The sequence below is a fragment of the Culex quinquefasciatus genome, chromosome 2 (genome assembly GCF_015732765.1).
Source record: "Culex quinquefasciatus strain JHB chromosome 2, VPISU_Cqui_1.0_pri_paternal, whole genome shotgun sequence".
In the NCBI taxonomy this organism is placed as follows: Eukaryota; Metazoa; Arthropoda; class Insecta; order Diptera; family Culicidae; genus Culex; species Culex quinquefasciatus.
In genome coordinates, this window is record NC_051862.1 from 28,865,071 (window position 1) to 28,890,617 (window position 25,547).

Consider the following 25,547-nt stretch of genomic DNA (forward strand, 5'->3'; position numbering starts at 1 on the left):
ATTCTAAAATTCTAAAATTCTAAAATTTAAAATTCTAAAATTCTAAAATTTAAAATTCTAAAATTCTAAAATTTAAAATTTAAAATTTAAAATTCTAAAATTCTAAAATTCTAAAATTCTAAAATTCTAAAATTCTAAAAATCTAAAATTCTAAAATTCTAAAATTCTAAAATTCTAAAATTCTAAAATTCTAAAATTCTAAAATTCTAAAATTCTAAAATTCTAAAATTCTAAAATTCTAAAATTCTAAAATTCTAAAATTCTAAAATTCTAAAATTCTAAAATTCTAAAATTTAAAATTCTAAAATTCTAAAATTTAAAATTCTAAAATTCTAAAATTCTAAAATTTAAAATTCTAAAATTCTAAAATTTAAAATTCTAAAATTCTAAAATTTAAAATTTAAAATTCTAAAATTCTAAAATTCTAAAATTCTAAAATTCTAAAATTCTAAAATTCTAAAATTCTAAAATTCTAAAATTCTAAAATTCTAAAATTCTAAAATTCTAAAATTCTAAAATTCTAAAATTCTAAAATTCTAAAATTCTAAAATTCTAAAATTCTAAAATTCTAAAATTCTAAAATGCATAAATTCTAAAATTCTAAAATTTCAAAATTCTAAAATTCAGAAATTCTAAAATTCTAAAATTCTAAAGTTCTAAAATTCTAAAATTCTAAAATTCTAAAATTCTAAAATTCTAAAATTCTAAAATTCTAAAATTCTAAAATTCTAAAATTCTAAAATTCTAAAATTCTAAAATTCTAAAATTCTAAAATTCTAAAATTCTAAAATTCTAAAATTCTAAAATTTAAAATTCTAAAATTCTAAAATTCTAAAATTTAAAATTCTAAAATTCTAAAATTCTAAAATTCTAAAATTTAAAATTCTAAAATTTAAAATTCTAAAATTCTAAAATTTAAAATTTAAAATTCTAAAATTCTAAAATTCTAAAATTTAAAATTCTAAAATTCTAAAATTCTAAAATTCTAAAATTCTAAAATTCTAAAATTCTAAAATTCTAAAATTCTAAAATTCTAAAATTCTAAAATTCTAAAATTCTAAAATTTAAAATTTAAAATTCTAAAATTTAAAATTCTAAAATTTAAAATTTAAAATTCTAAAATTCTAAAATTCTAAAATTCTAAAATTCTAAAATTCTAAAATTTAAAATTTAAAATTCTAAAATTCTAAAATTCTAAAATTTAAAATTCTAAAATTCTAAAATTCTAAAATTCTAAAATTCTAAAATTCTAAAATTTAAAATTTAAAATTCTAAAATTCTAAAATTCTAAAATTCTAAAATTCTAAAATTCTAAAATTCTAAAATTCTAAAATTCTAAAATTCTAAAATTCTAAAATTTAAAATTTAAAATTTAAAATTTAAAATTCTAAAATTCTAAAATTTAAAATTCTAAAATTCTAAAATTCTAAAATTCTAAAATTCTAAAATTCTAAAATTCTAAAATTCCAAAATTCCAAAATTCCAAAATTCCAAAATTCCAAAATTCCAAAATTCTAAAATTCCAAAATTCCAAAATTCCAAAATTCCAAAATTTCAAAATACCAAAATTCCAAAATTAAAAAATTCCAAAATTTCAAAATTCCAAAATTCCAAAATTTCACCATTTTAAAATTTCAAAATTTCAAAATTCCAAAATTCCAAAATTCCAAAATTCCAAAATTCCAAAATTCCAAAATTCCAAAATTCCGAAATTCCAAATCTCAAAAATTCCAAATCTCCAAAATTCCAAAATTCCTAAATTCCTAAATTCCTAAAGTCCAAAATTCCAAAATTCCAAAATTCCAAAATTCCAAAATTCCAAAATTCCAGAATTCCAAAATTCCAAAATTCCAAAATTCCAAAATTCCAAAATTCCAAAATTCCAAAATTCCAAAATTCCAATATTCCAAAATTCCAAAATTCCAAAATTCCAAAATTCCAAAATTCCAAAATTCCAAAATTCTAAAATTCCAAAATTCCAATATTCCAATATTCCAATATTCCAATATTTCAATATTCCAATATTCCAATATTCCAAAATTCCAATATTCCAAAATTCCAAAATTTCAAAATGCCAAAATTCCAAAATTTCAAAATTCCGAAATTCCAAAATTCCGAAATGTCAAAATTCCGAAATACCAAAACTCCGAAATACCGAAATTCTGAAATTCGAGATTCTGAAATTACAAAATTCCAAAATTCCACAATGGGACCATCCATAAACCACGTGGACGCTTTAGGGGGGGGAGGGGGTATGGCGATTGTCCACGATCCATACAAAAAAGATTTTTTTTGTATGGACAATTGTCCACGAAAGAAGGGGGGGGGTTGAGATTAGCATAGCATAGCATTGGTGTCTACCCGTAGCTGCTACTTCGTTATTGACCAGGACCCCCAAACATTGCTCCGTGGACCACAGATGAAAAGTAGGAACCAATCATCACCCCTTCGCAATTTTCAAAGGTCCCTATCGTGCTGATCAATACCGACGCCGGCCACGACCAGTGGTAAGACACGGGGAAGTGGATGGGAATGTTAGTCCGATACTTGAGTGATGGGACCGCCAAATCGACTGCGTCTCCGACAAAGTATCACATGAGTTTTGAGGGGTTAGTAAGATGGGTATGAGGTCAGGATTCACTGTGGTAGGTGATGCGACCATGAGCAATTTGTTTATGGGTTGAAATTTTAAAATCTTAGGCAGCCGGCTGCGGAAAGATACCTATCTAGGGATTTAAATATAGTATTAATTCGAACGCGATTCTCCAGAAATTCTCCGTCGGCGTGCCTTCCGATCAACGGTGATGTAGGAAGGGCTTCATTCATAAAAAATATTTTATATCATAAGCCTTAAAACATATCCGTCGACGTGCCTTCCGATCCTCGATGATATGGAAAGGACTTAATCCAGCAATACGACTTGCTTGTCTCAAAAAACAAAAATCGGATCGTTTCTATCGAAAACTATATAAAGAGAACAAAAATAAAATTCATCGGCCAACGAACGCGCGAACAAAAAATAAATGAAAAAGAAGAAGAAGAAATCCAATCACCCCATGTACACAAATAGCGACACAAAAGAGACGGAAAATAGCACGAAAAACAGGACTGAGCGTTCACACAGGCACCGCACTACTGATGCCATTATTTAATTATAATGACCAATCACCCCATGCACTCGAACAGCGACACAAAAGAGACGGAAAATAACACGAAAAAACAGGACTGAGCGTCCACACAGGCACCGCACTACTGATGCCATTATTTAATTATACTGACCAATCACCTCATGCACTCGAACAGCGACATAAAAGAGACGGAAAATAACACGAAAAACAGGACTGAGCGTCCACACAGGCACCGCACTACTCAAAGAAGGGGGTTGAGATTTCCAAAAAGTGTCCACGTGGTTTGTGGATGGTCCCACTACCGAATTACCGAAATACCGAAATTCGAATTTCTGAAATTACAAAATTACAGATTACAAAATTCCAAAATTCTGAAATACCGAAATTCAAAATTCTGTAATTACAAAATTCCAAAACTCCGCAATTCCGAAATTCCAAAATTCTAAATATCCGAAATTCCGGAATTCCAAAATTCTGATAAACCGTTATTCTGAAATTTCAAAATTCTAAAATTCCTGAATTCAGAAATAAAAAAATCAGATATTCTGTCGCCAGACATTTTGTGTGAGAACAGTAATATTAATTTTGTATTTTTTTATAATATTTTTTGAACATTTTGTTTTTGTTTCATCTTTTGCAGTCTACGCTTCGCGATTGCAGCGTGAATTCAGCAATCGCCTTGACAGAAGCGGTCCTACTGCTGACGAAGATTCCGTCCCGCCAGCAAGGCGTCCAGATCGGGGATTCGTTCCAAGTGGACAAAATTCTAGCAGAGGCCGCTCCCCTCAAGTCGATCCTCGAGGTGAATGTCGGATTTGAAACCACGATCGTGTCCTAGGCGCCTTCGTTGCTCTCGTGTGGCGCCAGATGCTCCAAAGTCACTCGGACTCCGGCATGAACCTAAATCCGCACCAGGACCTTTCCTGAAGGCACGAAGAGGACACAATCAACAACTAGGGAAGTGTCAACTCACTGCGCGGTGTCATGAAACTGAGTCTGAATCCGGTGCTGGCAATCAACCAGATCTACGGACCGAGCACGCTGCATCGGTCTCAACAACACCTACATCCTGGAGCCTCCACCACCGACGTCACCAAATACGAAAAGGAGGCTGAGAACCGGAACTCGCACATCCTTCTGCAAAAAAAAAACGCAAAAAGCCGACACGATCACTTAAAACATCGCCACCGCAGTCCAGTACCGACCACAAAGACTCAACAAGTGCACGGCGCCTATGCCTTCTCCTCCTACTACTGCTAGCACCGGAACTCATGTCACGGGAAGCACCGTGCCAACGGAATCGACGGCACCCACCAGTTTCCACCTGCACCACGGACATCAAGGCAGATTTGTCCTGCCAGATAAGAACCGTCACCAGTCAGTGTCATAGTAAACCACCAACGCAATTTCTTAATTTGTCATTGAAATAAATATGAATAAATAAAATAAAAGTTAGCAACCTCTTCTTCTTATTTCCATCCAAAATTCGAAAAGCAACGGTCAATTCAAAAAAGTAAATATTGCAGTGGCTGCGTGCTGCATGCTTTTGGCAGGCATGCGTTACGGCGTTACGTTTGCGATATCGAAAATCACCGTTTGCGATATTGGAAGCAATGCTTCCTGCTGACGGGTGTGAACGGAGGTTTGCGATTGGTAGAGCAAATCGGAAGCAAAGTTTGCGATTCCGCAAACCGGATTTTGTTCCGTGCAGTCCCTAATGGAAAGTTGCCAACGTACCTGGAATGAAAGAGACGAAAAAGAAATGTTATTGAAAACTCGAAAATGATTCTTTGAATGACCTGCTTGAAATAATTTAAGTTAAAAAAAAGAAATCAAATCAATTCAAAGCATCTTAAAAATAAAATAAAAACCAAAAATCATTATTTTTCATATGAAGAGTTTTACCTAATAAAAATGGCAAATATAACAATTTCTCGAGATGATTTGAAAATGTTTCTGATCTTTTCAAAAAAAAAACTAATTCTCTGAGATGGCCCAGCTTACACAGCAGCGATAATAAAATCGCATGCAAAAGCATGCACATCACCATCGCCAATAAAGACACTTAATATTACACACTGCATGTACAATTTTTGTAAACACAAAAAAAGTTGCATCCGACGGGATTCAAACCCAGCACCAACAGTAAGGACTGACGCCTTAGCCCACTTGGCTATCAGACCGATGAATAATGGGAAGGATAAATGCATGTATGAGCTAGGCCTTTCACACGCAGTTGGATTAATACTTTTTTGCTGTCTAGTCAAGCATTTAAAATTGTTTTTAGATGATTGCATTTAAAATTTAATTGATTTTTTTTGGGTCGTTTTGGAGGGGTGACACCAACTTTGAAAGATATTGGCACAACCTTACTTAAAAACGGAGCACGACATCACAGTTTACCTTTGATTGAAAATTTATTTTTAAAATTTAAAAAAAAATCATTGAAGTTTTTGCACTATATTACACAAAAATTATGATTTTATCGAAAAATTGGCAACACTTTCGAATTCGTTTTGGCCAACTCAAAAAATAATATATATTTTTTGTCATCTGAGCAACTCTCTACGAAATCGGCCGATTTCGACCATTTTTATTTTTTGTATTTTTTTATTTGACTTAAACTTTATGGGGGCCTTCCCTATGACCAAATAAGCTATTTTGCGTCATTGGTTCACCCATACAAGTCTCTATACAATTTTGGCTGCTGTCCATACAATAATGGTATGTAAATATTCAAACAGCTGTAACTTTTGAGTGAATTTTCTGATCAATTGGTGTCTTCGGCAAAGTTGTAGGTATTGTTGAGAACTTTTGAGAAAAAAATAGGTACACGTAAAAAAAAATTTGCAGATTTTTTTATCAACTTTTTTTTACTAAAACTCAATTTCCCAAAATACGTATTTTTTGATTTTCGAGATTTTTTGATATGTTTTAGGGGACAAAAATCCGCAACTTTTGAGCCATAGAGAAACATGGTCAAAAAATCTGCCGCCGAGTTATGAATTTTTGAAAAAAATAGTGATTTATGGAAAAAATCGAAGTTTCATACAAAAACAAGTATGACATTAATTTTTAATGCAAAATTAAATTTGCAATCGGAAAGTACTTTACAGATTTTTTGATAAAGGGCTCCGTTTTCAAGATATAGCCACCGAAAGTTTGATTTTAGCGAAATATTTGCAGTTTTTCGATTTTTCAAAATAGTGGCCTCTCAACACTTCTATTTTTTTTTTAAAAGTTCAGAAAATTTGCTATAAAATTGTCTAAGAGACATTGAAGATTGGACCTCGGGTTGCTGAGATAGAGCCGCTTTAAGAAAAAGAAACACGAAAATTGAAGTTTTCTTAATCTCACCAAAACAACCCACCATTTTCTAATGACCATATCTCAGCAAATAATGGTTCGATTTTCAAACTAGCATTTTAAATGGGCGTAATATTCAATGTTTGGCCCATTTAAAATGTTAGTTTTGATTTAAAAATCAAAAATCAAAAGTAGCGGATTTTTGTCTCCTGAAACATATCAAAAAATCTCGAAAATAAAAAAATAAGTATTTTGGAAAATTGAGTTTTAGTGAAAAAAAAGTGCATAAAAAAATCTGCAATTTTTTTCCGTGTACGTATTTTTTCTCAAAAGTCATCAACATACCTACAACTTCGCCGAAAACACCAAATTGATCAGAAAATTCACTCAAAAGTTACAGCCCACAAAGTTTGTGAGCCAAATCAAAAAATACAAATAAATTCCATTTCCGATTTTGGTAGAGAATTGCTCATCTGAAACATTTCCAAAATGAAATTTTTCATACATGTTTTATTTTCAGCTATGGAAATTCGATATTTACAACTTTTCAACATCAAATCGATAAAAAAATAAAAGTGTATAAAAATTAGAATAAAAATTTAAATTACGAGGCATGGCTCAAACTTTTGAATGAAAAAGTTTTTTTTTTTCAAATACACCTGTCAAGTTGTTCAATAATTAGTTTACAACATTTCTAAGTATTGATGACTTTTTCTTTTAGGGAAAAAAGTTAATGCGAACTGTACATCAGAATTTCATAAAACCGCTAAATATTTTCAAACGAGCCCAAACATGTTGGTTATCAACGCAGAAGAATTCAATTTAGATTGTTTTCAGTTGATTGAACTTCAATTTTATTAGTAGTTTGGAGTTTCTTCTTCAATGCATAAAATGTTTTCAACACATGAAATACTATATGTTTGAATAAACTTCCATGGAATGAGAAATTTTTTATTGTTTTTGCCAACTTAAATAACAAGCATTGTTCGATATCTTATGAATTACAAAGTGATAAATTAAGTGAACACCGTAAAAAAAATTATGGTAACATTTGGAAAGGGGTACATCTTTTAAGTCAGAAAAAATGTGTAATTTTACCTCTGAAAATGTGTAATTTTACCACAGACTAAATTGGGGTTAAATTACATCATAAAAGAAGTAATACACACCCTTCAAAAATTACACCTACAAAATTTGAACATTTTTCTGCTGTAAAGGTAGACAAGTAAAAAAAATGCCAAATTCCAGCCTTAAAAAAAATATGTGCAAGTAAACCGTAACTGGATTCTATTACTCAATCTAAAAAATGGGAAATTGAAAAACTTTTCTGGATGCCAAAGACATAATTACATTTTTTTTATATGAATGTAAATTTGGACCCGTAATTGACAAGTTTTGAGAAAATTTCCAAATTGTGACATTCATATTTTTAGTCTTCAAAGTTTGATTCAGCAAATGATGAAATGAAATTTCAAACAAATTCTTAATCAACTATTTATAAAATAATCATAAGATCACCTCAAAAACTCCAAATTACCAATATCCTCTCACATTACCAAGTTTCGGTCCAGCTATCAGCTATTTCCTTTTGTTACCACCTGCAACATATACTTCATCCAGCGCAAGAGAGGTCGTCACCTTAATAGTGCAAATTTTTCAGCATCACTTTCCCTCCCAAAACACTTCCTCGTACACCAGAATCGTTCAAAATTGGCTTGCTCCAGTTTGTTCCAGGAATTTTCCACCAAAAAAAAAAAGGTAGAAGAATCAACCCACAATCTGCTGTCTCTTCCGATGATGAAATCCGGGGAAAAAGGGGACGCTTCAAAGCTGAAGTTGCCAAAAAAAATCTGCTGACATCCCAGCACACCTACAGGCACCGCACTTAGTCATCTCGACATTCATGTATGCACACACGAGCGGTTGAGGAGGAGTGGCAGGGGAAAATTCCTACCCAGTAATGGCCAATTCATTTAGGCACATACGAGACCCTTCGTCCTGGCTTCAAGTCTTCTTCGCTTGATATTTCTTTTTTTTTCTGCTGCAAAATAAACTGATAAAAATGTTTTCGCTTTTTTTTTTTTGGCTCCAGAAAAGGGAAATTCGAGTGGGAGGGAGGAGGGGGTAGATTGGAATAACGACCGAAAGCTTTCAGAAAGTCTGTACCACCCACTCACTGCAGGAGTGACTCACCCCTTAAAGTTTTTTTTTCTATTTTTTTGAAGCAGCAGGTTACAACCATTGCCGTGTCAGTTATGTGTGTATTCGTGAATAAGTGTGTGTGACGAGCTCCCCAAAAGAGGTCTTCCGGAACATGAGATATGAAAATTTGTTTGATCTGGAATGAAATTGGCCACTGTTGCGCGTACCGGAGGTCGTCCCCGTCCTCGTCCAGGTTTTTGGGAAAATTCCGGACGAGAGGCAGTTCCGCAACAAAAAAAAACCCGGTCATGTTTGGCCATCACCAACACTTGCACACACCCACACCCATGTTGTTGTGTTTTCATTGCTGGCAACTACTAGTCTGGTCAAATTTGTACCTAGTAGTTGGGAGGAAAACTGAGTGTTACACAACACTTGTGCTGGTTGCACATGATGTTGGAGGATGGAAATTGGATCGAACATGTGCTGTGGAATTAACGCCAAGAGAGCAACTAGCCAGGATTGGGAAGGCAATTTTGTTACGGGTCAAACGGGCACTATGGAGCCAATTTGGTTAATTGAAAATGGCTTGAAAAGATTTGGAAGTGATTTTAAATAAGACCAAAGTTCGATCGGAGGAAATGTTACCTAATCGTTGTTTGTATCATTTGTTCGATATTAAAAGAGAAAAAATGAAAAATACATTTTAAAATATCGTTATAGTTTTTTTTTTCCAAGATTTTAAGTGAAATTCCCTTTGACACAAAATTTCCAACTCATCACAATTTAATTTTGTAAAGAATTGAAAAATGCCTCAATAAAAATGGGTCATTCCAGGTCAACTGGGTACACTTTTGGACTCGACCTTCACCGATTTAGACCAAACTTGGAGGGAACGTTCATCTATCGATAATAAACAGAAATCCCAAGTTTAATGCTGATTGTACCATCCCTCTATTTTTGGCACCACCCTCTTTTTTGACGATTTTCTACAAAACTTTTTTTTAAATCATAACTTGCGCAACTATTTGAGCAAACGACTTTCTAGAGGTTGTATTTTATGATAAATTGTCCAAGGAATTCGATAAAAATAAAATTTTAACCCTTAAATGCCCCCCTAATATTATATTTTGACGTTTCAAGTAAAAAAAATCTGTTTTGACCCATTCCTTATATTTTTATTTTATTTATTTTATCACAATCGTGTTCCCTGGACAATTTTACATAATAATCATTGTAGACCTCAAACTAAAATGAACTATTGGCGAGATACAGCGATTTTACTGGAAAAAAAAGTTTGATTTTGCACAGCACTCGGAAGTACATGGTGTACTTTTCAACAATGAGGGATGCGTCCCGCATAGTTCGGTTTTTGTTTTTAAGACAATTTCGGATTTCAATTCATAGGACAGAATGCTGCGCAAAATCAACTTTTTTCAGTAAAATCGCTGTATCTCGCCAATAGTTTATTTTAGTTTGAGTTTGAGCAATTCCAGTTCAAATCAGGAATTTTTCTGATACTTTTGTACCCGACCCTCTCCGATTTCAATGAAACTTTGTAGACATGTTATCCTGGGCCTATATAAGCCATTTTTGTGTATATGGAGCCAATAGCACTCGAAAATAACATTTGACAATTATTTTTGTAGTTTGTAATTTAAAAATTACTGTATCTCGAATATGTTGCGTCGTATCAAAAAGTTGTCAAAGACAAACTTGTAGGAAATTGGACGGGCTTTCTAAAAAAAATACACTGAAACAAAAATACACGCCACATCTATGAGATTTTTTGTTTTTTAAAGTCTAAAACTTAAATTTGAAGGTGATGTCACGATTTTTTTTCGTTCAAATTTTTTGAGGAAATAGCCTAAAATGTTACTAAAAGACTGACGAAAAATTCAGGATAGTATGTCTCTCCTAAAAAAATACAAAAATCATTCACTAAAACTGTTTTTTTCAAAAGTGGTCTAAACGTCAAAATTTTTAAAAACCGGTAGTGAGAATCGATTCTCCAGACAATTTTACATAAAAGTTTCCATATTGACCATTGTCCTATGTCCAATCCTTGGGAAGATACAGCGGTTTTAAAACTAAAAATGTTGAAAAAACGGGAGGCAAACTTATGGGAAATTGGACGAGCTTTCCGGTAAAAATATTTACGAGACTGAAAAACCAAGTCTGTCATATAGAAAATGCCAAAAACCACCAAAAATCCCGTTTTTTCAACATTTTTATTTTTAAACCGCTGTATCTTCCCAAGGATTGGACATAGGACAATGGTCAATATGGAGACTTTTATGTAAAATTATCTGGGAAATCGATTCCCACTACCGTTTTTTTTTTTTTATTTTGACGCTTAGACCACTTTTCAAAAAATTAGTCTTAGTGAATGATTTCTGTATTTTTTTAGGAGAGACATACCATCCTGCATTTTTCGTCAGTCTTTTGGTAACATCTTAGGGTATTTCCTCAAAAATTTTAAGCGAAAAAAAATCGTGACATCACCTTCAAATTTAACTTTTAAGCTTAAAAATTGAAAAATGACATAAAAGTGGCGTGTATTTTTGTTTCAGTGTATTTTTATCAGAAAGCCCGTCCAATTTCCTACAAGTTTGTCTTTGACCACTTTTTGATACGATGCAACGGCTTCGAGATACAGTAATTTTTAAATTGCAAAATACTTAAATATTTAAATACCTTACGCCCTTCTCAAATGTTATTCTCGAGTACTATTGGCTCCATGTACACAAAAATGACTTATATAGGCATAGGATAACATGTCTACAAAGTTTCATTGAAATCGGAGAGGGTCAGGTACAAAAGTACCAGAAAAAAATCCTGATTTGAGCTGGAATTGCTCGTTTTACATTGATTATTATGTAAAATTGTCCGGTGAATACAATTTGATTGATAAACAAAATCAAAATATAAGGAATTGGTCAAAACTGATTTTTTATACATAAAACGTCAAATTATATGAATTCCTTAAACAATTTTCTATAAAATGCAACCTCTAGAAAGTCTTTTGCTCTAATAGTTGCATAGTTATGATTTAAAAAAATAAAAAAAAAATCGTATAAAAAAGATGGCGGTGTCAAAAATAGAGGGATGATTCAACCAGCACCAAACTTGGGATTTCTGTTTACTGTCGTTAGATGAACGTTCCTTCCAAGTTTGATCCAAATCGGTGAAGGTCGAGTCCAAAAGTGTACCCAGTTCAACATTTGGGAATGACCCAAATGTCTTTTTCGATTGCTAAAAGCTTTTTGAGGTAGTCCAAAATTAATCCAAATTTTGTTTTTCTAAGCCATGTATTTTTATTTTTTTTCAAATCACAGAAATTTATTGCAATTAGAATTTTGTCTACAAATAATAAAATTTATCTCAGTTCTAGGTTCAGAAAAATTCCAGAAACCAAAAAATCATCCACGAACCTGTTCACCATTCACCCGTGCACACGTGCAAATCTCCAGTGAAAAGCCATACAAACTGTTCCTGTCAGTGTGGGGGCTTTTCCCAGGAAGGTGTGCAAAATCCCGAATTCCAGGCCACGATACCGGGGCTCTAAAGCCAAATGTGTTCATCCAATTTTCCTCTCTAGAATGAAGCCCCATTCTTTTTTTTCGGAGTTTGAGCAACAACAAAAAAGCCCCTCGTAACGATAAGGCGAAAACGAAGGAAAAATCCCCGCGAAAAATGAACCGCCTTTCACCTTCGAACTGGCGAAAGCATAAATTTTGTTTTATTTCGCCTTATCCCAAATAAACAACTGGGACCACTGACTGGGAAAAAATCGCCAAAAGAACGGAAAGAGTTTTATTTTTCTCGGTTGTTCGGTTTTCTCGCTCTATTCTTGTTTTCAGGGAATTTCTTTTGGGACCAAGAAAGGTGTCATTTCTGGTGCCGAAACGAACCACACCACATTTCATCGAAGTTACACTGAAACAAATTTTGGCACAAATTCGAGCGAGTTTTAGAACGAATTGTAAAAAAATGCCTGAACTCAGTAAGATTTCACAAAACATTACGTATTTCTTGAAAAATATTCAAACCGACTATTGTAAAGAGAATTAACTAGAAATCAAAGTGCAAACTTTTCTCGGTGCATCCCAAAACTAACGAAGAGGTGATATCTGGTTTGTACTTCATCATTTTTTTTTCGGTATTTGTGCAACTTGGACAGACAGCTAAAAAACAGGAAAAACCGAGAAAAAATACTCCATGAAAAATGTACCCTGTCGGTGGCGGTGGTGTCCTGTTCCCGGTTGAAGTTGTGTTGTCCCAAAGAGGTGTATTTTGCCGGTGCAAGTGATGAGTGGGAATGACGTTTACTTGTTCTAAAAATGGAATTCCGTGAAGGATGGCGAAAAAAATAGCGGTCGTGTTATGGCTAGATAAAACTGATGGAAAGAAAAAAAAATAAAATGGAAACTGGTGTTGAAAGTGTGGTGTAAACAAGTTAGGAGGAAGAAAGGTTTAATGAATAGCTTCAGGTGTGATGGTAATTTTTGGGTTGGGGGAAAAAGAGGAAAAATTCAGTGTTATGGAGTGGATTCTAGTAGATTTTTTTTTTTTTTTTTCAAAACGGCTGTGAAACGCATTATGATCGAAACAATTCAAATTTTTGTGATGCAATTACCGTGACTTTGAAATGTGACTTTATAAGGTTTGAGATTTTTTTACTTTTTTTGCAAAATGAAGAAAACAGATTACGTGCGAAACTTTATGAAATCATAATTACCCTATTTGAGAAATATTTAAAGAACTTCAAGAAAAGTTTTAATCAAATTTAAAAAAGTATATTACGAAACCCGAGCAGATGGAACAAACGTGGCAAAAACATGTTTTGATTTTTGAAATTACCAGGCCAATAACAATTTATGTTAATTATAACAGGATTTGTTATTCTTCATCATGATTTTTTTTGTTATTGGATTGTGATTGTCATAACAGGCTAATAACACTTTTAGTCATTCTTCGAACAAATCATTAATATTTTTTTTTTATTTTAACAACTAATCCGATCATCCCAATAACAGTTGGAGGTATTCTTCCATAACAAAAAATATTATTCCAAAGTTGTTTTGGTTTTCAACCAATATCAGAACAATAACAAATTTATTTTTCAACTCTTATCCCGAGCAGACGGAAATAACTTGGGAATAACTTTTTTTTTATATTTGTTCCCGTCTGCCCGGGAAATTTTGATTTATATGATCATTTCAATATTCCCCAAAGTTTCATATTTAACTCAATGACAATGAGTTTGAATCAAAAAACGGAATGAATTTTCGGATTCTTTGGACAGTTTTCCATTGAAAGAAGCTTAATTTTACTCAATATTTTTTTTTTGCAATATGGGTATAAAATGAACGGGATGTTTCATACATTTTGAAATTTCAAATCCTCAAATATTTAACAAATCTATGTTTTTTTCCAAAAAGTACTAAAAAAATCGTTTTTTTTACAATATGGGTATCAAATGATCGGGATTTTTGTCACACATTTCGAAAATTACAATATTTTTTGTGAAATGCGCAAAACTTTCTCAAAGCTACGTATTTTAGAAAAAGTACTAAAAAATTAAGTTTTTTACAATATGAGTTCAAAGTTAAAATACAAATTTTTGAAAACACTCAAAATTATCACAAAACCACGCGTTTTCTGAAAAATACTCAACATTTGAGTTCATTACCAGATGAGTATCAAATGATCAGGATTTTTTCAAACATTTTAAAAATTATAATTTTTTTTTTAAATGCTTAAAACTTTCACAAAACTACGTATTTTTGAAAATGTACTTATTTTTTTTTTGTCGCAATAAAGGTATAAAATGATCGGGATTTTTTCATTCATTTCGGAAGTTATAACACAATTTTTTTTAAATACTTACAATTTTCACAAAGCCACGTATTTTCGAAACAAATACAGTCCAGACCCGATTATCCGAAGGCCTCGGAAAAATTTCGCTTCGGATAATCGAATCACTAAAAAAAAATTTTTGTTGTCTAATTTTTGATTGTCGTGTTTAAGTTTAACCCTTAAACTACGCTAAAGTGATCAAAGGTGGCGGCCAATATGGCAGAGTAGAAATATTGAAAAAATGCATTTTATAATCTAATAGGCAATTAACTAATCAAATTCGACTAAAATGGAGTCGCAGAACTCGAATTTAATGTTCAAATCAAGAAAAAGAAAAAACGATTTTTGTTTTGTTCGTGATTCGTCCTTTCCTTCGGATAATTGAAACTTCGGATAATGGAAACTTCGGATAATCAAATCTGGACTGTATTCAAAATGTCAGTGTTTTTAACAATTTGGTTGTTGAGTGATCTGTTTTTTTTTTTTTTTCAAATATTTGGAAAGTTATAACTAAAATTTTGTAAAAAAAGCTCAAAATTTTCACAAAACTACCTATTTCTGAAAAAGTACTAAAATTTTCATTTTTTACGATATGGGTTTCAAATTATTCGAACTTTTTTTCATGTATTCGATAGAAATAATATAATAAATATTCACAAAACTACGTATTTTCGAAAATAGTTCTGAGTATTCCACAAACACATTTTATTACTACCGGAATTTATTAAAAGTCAGAGTTACAAAATAAACTAAAATTTTAGTACTTTTTCGAAAATACGTAACTTTGTGAAAGTTTTGAATATTTTCAGAAAATTGTGTTATAACTTTCGGAATAAATGAAAAATCCCGATCATTCGAAACCCATATTGCAATAACAATAGTATGAGTATTTTTTGAGAGTCATTGCATTTTCTAAAGACAGGAAAAAAAACATATTTTTGTGAAAATTTGCATGTTATTATAATCGCAATGGATAGCTGACCGAGGCATGACTGTATAAACTTTGGCACAAATTCGAGCGAGTTTTAGAACGAATTGTAAAAAAATGCCTGAACTCAGTAAGATTTCACAAAACTTTACGTTTTCCTTAAAAAAAAAATCAAACCGACTGTTGTAACAAGAAATCAAAGTGCAAACTTTTCTCGGTGCATCCCAAAACTAACGAAGAGGTGATATCTGGTTTGTACTTCATCATTTTTTTTTCGGTATTTGTGCAACTTGGACAGACAGCTAAAAAACAGGAAAAACCGAGACCCGGGTTTCAAATTATTCGGACTTTATTTTCATGCATTTCGATAGAAATAATATAATAAATATTCACAAAACTACGTATTTTCGAAAATAGTTCTGAGTATTCCACAAACACATTTTATTACTACCGGAATTTATTAAAAGTCAGAGTTACAAAATAAACTAAAATTTTAGTACTTTTTCGAAAATACGTAACTTTGTGAAAGTTTTGAATATTTTCAGAAAATTGTGTTATAACTTTCGGAATAAATGAAAAAATCCCGATCATTCGAAACCCATATTGCAATAACAATAGTATGAGTATTTTTTGAGAGTCATTGCATTTTCTAAAGACAGGAAAAAAAACATATTTTTGTGAAAATTTGCATGTTATTATAATCGCAATGGATAGCTGACCGAGGCATGACTGTATAAACTTACAGATCAAAACATTGTATGTACTGGAAATTCATTTCGATGGAGAAGCATGGTACTTTGAATTCGATTGATATGCTTGGATATGCCGAAATCCATTTTTTTTCAAAGATCATATCTTTGAATCCTGTTAATGGATAAGGATTTTTGCAAAATAAAGTAAATCAAGACATTTCAGCACAAAACCCGAATAACCCTTCTCCTTCAACTTACCTGTCGCATACGCCGGTTCGATCTCGTCCTCCGAGTGCATCTGCTGCATCATCGGCGGCACCATCGGAATCTGCACCGGAATCGGCAACGGCATCCGGTCGTAGTGCGAACACTCCACGTACTCCAACCCTCCCGCCTGACTGCCGCCGTGCAAACTCGCCCCACAAATCCCACCGCCCCCCATCACACTGTCCCTCCCTCCCATGCCTCCTCCCATGCTCACCATCCCCATGCTGCCCATCATGCTGGCGGGGCCACCGCCCAGCCCCCCGACCCCCATCCCGATGACCATCCCGAGCATACTGCCGCCCATGCTGCCCATTCCGGTGCCGATGCTTCCGGGGCCACCTCCGCCCATGCCTCCTCCACCACCCCCACCCGGACTGGACCCCGAGCCGGACCCGTGGCCCGACCCGGAACCACCGGTCGAGCCCGGGCACGATCCGACCCGGCTCAGCGTCCGCGGCGTATCCACCGAAGACGTGGTCGTGGTCATGTAGTGGTGCGTGTGCGGATGTGGGTGCGGCACGGCGTAATCGCCGGTGTCCCGCAGCGAGGTACCGCGCGTCAGGGTGTTTCCGGCGGACTGGATCGACGGCTGCACCGCCCGGCAGATGATGTCCGACAGCTGGTTGGCCTTCAGGTTTCGATCGATTGAGAGAGTTAGTAAGAGTTGAACAGCAGCAGCAGCAAACAAGCAGAAATCGTGAAAAATTGGGGTTAAAAAGCCATTGTTATAGTCCAGGGATAAATTGGGTGGGTGAAGGACGGAGATCTTGAGGAAGTTGGAGCTGGTGGTTGCGGGTTTTAAAGTGAATTATTTATGAAAATCTTATGAACATTATTTGGAATCAACGTTTTCTAAATGTTTTTTTTTTTTTTCTTTCTCAGAAATCGACATTTTGATTTAAATTGGTCGTCTTAAGGTATAAGTATTCTCGATTCAGTGTCGTACATATGATGCTTTACACAAATCGATTGAAATATTTGTACATGTAATTTTAAAGAAATTACAAGACCAATTCTGTTAAAGCAAAGTTCAGAAGTTGCTTAAAAAATCATACTGAAAACAGATCTAAAATATTGTTTGCATACTAAAATAACGTTTTATCCGGCCTGGGTATAAAAAAAATTGCATTATTTTATAAAATTTTATGTAATATAACACCCAGAAATATTTAGCTTATAAGTACGGGAAACCTACTTGACACAACTGCCAATGAATGTTGAAAGATTTTGTGTCAAACCCCGTTTAAAAGAAAACATCCTGAGTTTATTAAGTCCAATATTTTTTTTTGGGTTTTTGGACCCCTTCCATTTAAAAAAAACATACTCCTATTTTTATTTTATTTTTTATTGCAAATTAACTAAAATAAAATAACATCAAGAAAGCGGTAATATAAAGTCATCAATCCTTCCAATATCAAACTATTTTTCCAGTGTTGTGAAAATCTGCTGAAATAAAGGATTTTTTTTGCAATTCTAATTTCAAAATACTTACACAGTAAAAATAATGTTTCATTTTGGAATGTTTGAAATGTTATTGTTTATTTCACGTGATTTTACTTCTGTTTAAGTGGAACATGTGAAATTACACATAAAATGATGCAAATTCAAACATTTACATTTCATCAATAAAAAGTTTACATTTCTAAATTAAAAATTCTAATTAAAGTTTTACTTTCAACACTCGTATCGGAAATTTATCCTTTCGACTCTATTTGTTCAACGCATTGTTTTTTTCTAAGACAAAAACAAAATTTCCAGATTTTTAATTTAAAAGCATGGAATTTAAACTGTTGTTAATCGATAAAATTATCGTCAATAATATTATCGTTTAACGATAAAGATAATGCTTATCGTTATCGTTATTCCGATACTTCTATCGGCGATTATTTTATCGACGATAACGGACGTTAACTTGTAAATACTATATTTCTAAAAATGACTAAAACCATCCAAATTATGTTGAATTTTAAAGATTCCTCTTAGTAAATATTTTTTTGATATTATAGTAAGTCACAAAGTATAAATACTTGAAAAAAAACACAAAATACCGTATTTTTTGAAAGTACTAAAATTTTCGCTGTTTAAGAGTGTTCTGAATGAAATATCAAATTTTTTCAGAAAATACCTTTTTCTTCTCGAAAATACTAAAAATTTTATAATGCGCAATATGGATAAATTTCAATTTCAAAATTGATCATGCATTTTCACTATTTTAGAGTTTTTTTTTTTATGAAATATTCATTTTTTTGCCAAATACCGTATTCTCGAAAATGCTCAAATTTTTATATTTCGCAATATGGGTACCAAACGAAGCGAAATTTTGCATGCATTTTTACTGTTTTAGAATTTTTCTAATGAAATACTCAAATTTTCACAAAATACCGTATTTTCTCGCAAATACTCAAATTTTCATAATACGCAATATGGGTATCAAACCTGCGTTTTTATTCAAAACAAACTCTAGAACAGTTTAAATACATACAAAATTTCGAATCGTTTGTTATCCGTATTGCGCATTTTAAAAATTTAGTGTTTTCGAGAAAATAGGTGTTTTGTGAAAATTTTAGTATTTTATTCAAAAAACTCTAAAACAGTTAAAATGCATGCAAAATTTCGCTTCGTTTGATACCCATACTGAGAAATATAAAAATTTGAGTATTTTTGAGAAAATACGGTATTTGGTAAAATTTTTAGCATTTCATTAAAAAAAACTCTAAAACAGTGAAAACACATGTTGCAATTTATAAAAAAAATCTGAGTATTTTTTGAGAAAACACGGTATTTTGTGAAAATTTGAGTATTTCATTCAAAACACTCTAAAACAGCGGAAATGCATGCAAAATATCGTTTCGTTTGATACCCATATTGCGAATTATAAAAATGTGAGTATTTTCGGGAAAATACGGTATTTTGAGAAAATTTGAGCATTTCAGATGAAAAAAATCTAAAACAGTGAAAATGCATGCAATATTCCAAAACGATTGATACCCATATTGCGAATAATAAAAATTTGAGTATTTTCTAGAAAATATTGTATTTGGTAAAAATTTGAGTATTTTATTCAAAAAACTCTGAAGCAGTGAAAATGCATGCAAAATTTTGAATCATTTGATACCAGTATTGCAAACTATAAAAAATTGAGTATTTTAAAAAAATGCGGCATTTCGTGATTTTTTTAGAATTTATACTTTGAAACTTACCATATTATCAAAAAATTACATGAATTACATGTAAATCGGCAAAAATGTCGGAGGTGGATTTAAGGGGAGATTAACTTTGCCACATAGGGTTTATTTTTTCACTGTTTGATTTTTTATAATTTTTGTATTTAAGATATCGTAAAACCCTTTCAATCAATTGTTGTACACATCATGGAGAGTGTTTGGTAAAAATATGAACATTTTTGGGGGTCATCCATAGAAACTGGGTGGTCGATAAACGACGTACTTTTGGTATTTTGATATTAACTCGTATCCAATCCGTTCAAATATAGGCAATATGGGTATCAAACTTCATGATTTTGAATGGCCCATTCAGACAAGATAATTTGAGGTCAACTTTTGGACCATGGCCACTCCGGAACCGTTTCTGGGTACCCCCGGGGAACCTATGAAGTGGCTAATATCATATCAAAGCAAAACCCATCAATATGGGTATCAAAATCCTTCATTTTGTCAATACATCTCAAAAATGGTCTTCCAAAATATATTTCTGGCCACTGGACAATCCGGAACCGGTTCCGGATTTCCCCCCGGGGAAATCTTCGAAGTGGCCAATATCATATCAGAGCAAAGCCCATCAATATGGGTATCAAAATTCTTCATTTTGTCAATACATCTCAAAAATGGTCTTCCAAAATATTTTTCTGGCCACTGGCCACTCCGGAACCGGTTCCGGATTTCCCCCCGGGTAAATCTTCGGAGTGGCCAATATCATTTCAGAGCTATGCCCATCAATATGGGTATCAAAATTCTTCATTTTGTCAATACATCTCAAAAATGGTCTTCCAAAATATTTTTCTGGCCACTGGACAATCCGGAACCGGTTCCGGATTTCCCCCCGGGGAAATCTTCGAAGTGGCCAATATCATATCAGAGCAAAGCCCATCAATATGGGTATCAAAATTCTTCATTTTGTCAATACATCTCAAAAATGGTCTTCCAAATATTTTCATGGCCACTAGACACCGGAACCGGTTCCGGATTTCTCCCCGGGGAAATCTTCGGAGTGGCCAATATCATATCAGAGCAAAACCCATCAATATGGGTATCAAAATTCTTCATTTTGTCAATACATCTCAAAAATGGTCTTCCAAAATATTTTTCTGGCCACTGGCCACTCCGGAACCGGTTCCGGATTTCCCCCCTGGTAAATCTTCGGAGTGGCCAATATCATATCAGAGCAAAGCCCATCAATATGGGTATCAAAATTCTTAATTTTGTCAAAACATCTCAAAAATGGTCTTCCAAAATATTTTTCTGGCCATTGGCCACTCCGGAACCGGTTCCGGATTTCCCCCCGGGTAAATCTTCGAAGTGGCCAATATCATATCAGAGCAAAGCCCATCAATATGGGTATCAAAATTCTTCATTTTGTCAAAACATCTCAAAAATGGTCTTCCAAAATATTTTTCTGGCCACTGGCCACTCCGGAACCGGTTCCGGATTTCCCCCCAGGGAAATCTTCGAAGTGGCCAATATCATATCAGAGCAAAGCCCATAAATATGGGTATCAAAATTCTTCATTTTGTCAAAACATCTCAAAAATGGTCTTCCAAAATATTTTTCTGGCCACTGGCCACTCCGGAACCGGTTCCGGATTTCCCCCCTGGTAAATCTTCGGAGTGGCCAATATCATATCAGAGCAAAGCCCATCAATATGGGTATCAAAATTCTTAATTTTGTCAATACATCTCAAAAATGGTCTTCCAAAATATTTTTCTGGCCACTGGCCACTCCGGAACCGGTTCCGGATTTCCCCCCAGGGAAATCTTCGAAGTGGCCAATATAATAATAGAGCAAAGCCCATCAATATGGGTATCAAAATAATTCATTTTGTCAATACATCTCAAAAAACGGTCTTCCAAAATATTTTTCTGGCCACTGGACACTTCGGAACCGGTTCCGGATTTCCCCCCAGGGAAATATTCGAAGTGGCCAATATCATATCAGAGCAAAGCCCATCAATATGGTTATCAAAATTCTTCATTTTGTCAATACATCTCAAAAATGGTCTTCCAAAATATTTTTCTGGCCATTGGCCACTCCGGAACAGGTTCCGGATTTCCCCCCAGGGAAATCTTCGAAGTGGCCAATATCATATCAGCAGGGTGGCCACTCAAGTCGGGAAATCGGGAATGTCGGGAAAAAGTCGGGAATTCGCCAATATCCGCCAAAAATCGGGAAAAAGTCGGGAATTTATGATTTTTTGTCAAAAAGTCGGGAAAAGTCGGGAATTCTAAGCATAATTATGAATTATGAAAATTATTTTTTAACTCATGAATAATTTTGTAGTATTTTGTACAATTTTCAAATTGAATTCACTCATTTCTGCTTTAGTTACTTACTTTAAATTTAAGGATCTTTTCCTCGATCTTTTCACTATTTCAATATATTTGAGTATGGAAAAGCTGTTTAAGACCTTCAAAATCTTTATGAATATTGAAGTCTTTGACACTGATTTTCATAATATTTTTTATGAATCAAATGATCGCTATTATTTTTTGTTCATAAAACCAGAGGTAAATTTAATGAAAAACTAATATAAAAATAAAATTACGATTCTATTTCATTTTGTCACACAATTGAATATTTGAAACAGGATTCGAAATTGAGTTTGGCAATGGTTTTTTTTTTTTGGTAAATATTTGTAATTGTTTAACTAAATTCATTAAGTATGTTATTTTTTCCAAATGTTGCCCTTGAACTTTTTTTTGTGAGTATGGGTAAATTATCTACTATAGATAAAGCTTGATTTTCAGTTTGCGGAAAACTTAAATATCGAATAAAATCCAAAATTGAAAAATCTTTTTACGTTTTGAAAACATAAAGAAAATATTGAAATTGCAAATAAAAATAATCCAAGAAATTTTGAGTTATTGCAATTTAAAAAAAAACTGTCTTTTCAAACATTTTGCTGTAAATAAGTGGGAAAACATAAAATCATATAAAGCTGAATTTTCATTGAAAAAAAGAACAGTTAAATACTGACCACTAGATAAATTAACATTGATTAAAAAATTCAATATCAAAAATTACAAAATTAAAAAGGGAACTTGGCAAAAACATTTTCTTTTATGAATTCCGAAACTTTTTTTTTAAATCCTTTGAATGAATAATAACAACAATTATGTTTTAAACAGTCTTAAACAAAAATATCAAAAACTTTACGTTTGTCAATTCAGAAAATACCATGGAAGTTATAAGTATTTTTGAACTTTCGATTATTTTTTCATAGACTAATTGTTTGTGTTTCTACTCTGAATCATAATAATGAAATTACATTTTTGAAGTTTTCTTTATTTGTTGTTTAGTTTCTGTATTTACAAAAAATGCCTACATTTGCATTTTTTTTAAATTCATAGTGATTTTTTTTGGTGGTTAATATTGATTTTTTCTTATAGAAAGTTTTTTGTTTGAAAAGTCTGGAAAAAAGTCGGAAAAAAGTCGGGAAAAAGTCGGGAATTTGAAAATGGAATTTTAGTGGTCATCCTGTATCAGAGCAAAGCCCATCAATATGGGTATCAAAATTCTTCATTTTGTCAATAAATCTCAAAAATGGTCTTCCAAAATATTTTTCTGGCCATTGGCCACTCCGGAACCGGTTCCGGATTTCCCCCCTGGTAAATCTTCGGAGTGGCCAATATCATATCAGAGCAAAGCCCATCAATATGGGTATCAAAATTCTTAATTTTGTCAAAACATCTCAAAAATGGTCTTCCAAAATATTTTTCTGGCCATTGGCTACTACGGAACCGGTTCCAGATTCCTCCCCAGGGAAATCTTCGAAGTGGCCAATATCATATCAGAGCAAAGTCCATCAATATGGGTATTCTTCATTTTGTCAAAACATCTCAAAAATGGTCTTCCAAAATATCCAATTTTGATACCCATATTGATGGGCATAGCTCTGATATGATATTGGCCACTTCGAAGATTTTCCTGGGGGGAAATCCGGAACCTGTTCCCGAGTGACCAGTGACCAGAAAAATATTTTGGAAGACCATATTTGAAATGTTCTGAAAAAATGAAGAATTTTAATACCTTTATTGATTGGCTTTGCTTTGATATGATATTGGCCACTTCGAAGATTTCCCTGAAGAGAAATCCGGAACCGGTTCCGGAGTAGCCAATGGCCAGAAAAATATTTTGGAAGACCATTTTTGAGATGTATTGACAAAATGAAGTAATTTGATACCCATATTGATGGGCTTTGCTCTATTATTATATTGGCCACTTCGAAGATTTCCCTGGGGGGAAATCCGGAACCGGTTCCGGAGTGTCCAGTGGCCAGAAAAATATTTTGGAAGATCATTTTTGAGATGTATTGACAAAATGAAAAATTTTGATACCCATATTGATGGGCTTTGCTCTGATATGATATTGGCCACTCCGAAGATTTCCCTGGGGAGAAATCCGGAACCGGTTCCGGAGTGTGCAGTGGTCAGAAAAATATTTTGGAAGACCATTTTTGAGATGTTTTGACAAAATTAAGAATTTTGATACCCATATTGATGGGCTTTGCTCTGATATGATATTGGCCACTCCGAAGATTTACCAGGGGGGAAATCCGGAACCGGTTCCGGAGTGGCCAATGGCCAGAAAAATATTTTGGAAGACCATTTTTGAGATTTATTGACAAAATGAAGAATTTTGATACCCATATTGATGGGCTTTGCTCTGATATGATATTGGCCACTTCGAAGATTTCCCTGGGGGGAAATCCGGAACCTGTTCCGGAGTGGCCAATGGCCAGAAAAATATTTTGGAAGACCATTTTTGAGATGTATTGACAAAATGAAGAATTTTGATAACCATATTGATGGGCTTTGCTCTGATATGATATTGGCCACTTCGAATATTTCCCTGGGGGGAAATCCGGAACCGGTTCCGAAGTGTCCAGTGGCCAGAAAAATATTTTGGAAGACCGTTTTTTGAGATGTATTGACAAAATGAATTATTTTGATACCCATATTGATGGGCTTTGCTCTGATATGATATTGGCCACTTCGAAGATTTCCCTGGGGGGAAATCCGGAACCGGAACCGGAACCGGAGTGGCCAGTGGCCAGAAAAATATTTTGGAAGACCATTTTTGAGATGTATTGACAAAATGAAGAATTTTGATACCCATATTGATGGGCTTTGCTCTGATATGATATTGGCCACTTCGAAGATTTCCCCGGGGGGAAATCCGGAACCGGTTCCGGAGTGGCCAGTGGCCAGAAAAATATTTTGGAAGACCATTTTTGAGATGTATTGACAAAAGGAAGAATTTTGATACCCATATTGATGGGTTTTGCTTTGATATGATATTGGCCACTTCATAGGTTCCCCGGGGGTACCCAGAAACGGTTCCGGAGTGGCCATGGTCCAAAAATTGACCTCAAATTATCTTGTCTGAATGGGCCATTCAAAATCATGAAGTTTGATACCCATATTGCCTATATTTGAACGGATTGGATACGAGTTAATATCAAAATACCAAAAGTACGTCGTTTATCGACCACCCAGTTTCTATGGATGACCCCCAAAAATGTTCATATTTTCACCAAACACTCTCCATGATGTGTACAACAATTGATTGAAAGGGTTTTTCGATATCTTAAATACAAAAATTATAAAAAATCAAACAGTGAAAAAAATAACCCTATGTGGCAAAGTTAATCTCCCCTTAAGCACACACTTATACTTTTTTCAAAATCTAATTTCAGGGCATTGAAATATTTATTTACATCTATTAACACAACAAATTTGAAGACATTTAGTTGGATCATTGCCGAGATATAGCTATTTGATGTGAGCAGTTTAAAAAAAACGGGTGCCACGATATCTCAACATTGCTTCGACCAAATCGGCTCAAAATTTTGGTGAAGACTTGTTAAACAAGTCCCGTGTGCATGACAAAGGCCGCCTTTCAAAAAGTTTGCCCAAAAAAAAGATAAAAATATTTTTCTGTTTTTCATATAAAAAATCCCCAGTTTTTGATTTTTGTATTTTTTGAA

The 25,547-nt window shown here is 33.4% G+C and overlaps 1 protein-coding gene across 7 annotated transcripts in view; it reads right to left on the reverse strand.

The window, feature by feature from the left end:
* Positions 1-25,547, reverse strand: part of LOC6054789 (atypical protein kinase C) — a 352,606-nt gene that overhangs the window by 200,164 nt on the left and 126,895 nt on the right. For 5 of the 7 annotated variants that reach the window (XR_005277316.1, XR_005277317.1, XM_038254607.1 and 2 more), the window contains exon 3: positions 16,317-16,953. The exons of the other annotated variants lie outside the window; for them this stretch is intronic. Coding sequence is in view for 3 of the 5 variants with exons in the window: in XM_038254607.1 (XP_038110535.1) it covers positions 16,317-16,953 (637 nt within the window). In the remaining 2 variants the exon portion in view is untranslated. The remainder of the gene's footprint in view (positions 1-16,316; positions 16,954-25,547) is intronic. 7 annotated transcript variants of the gene reach the window in all.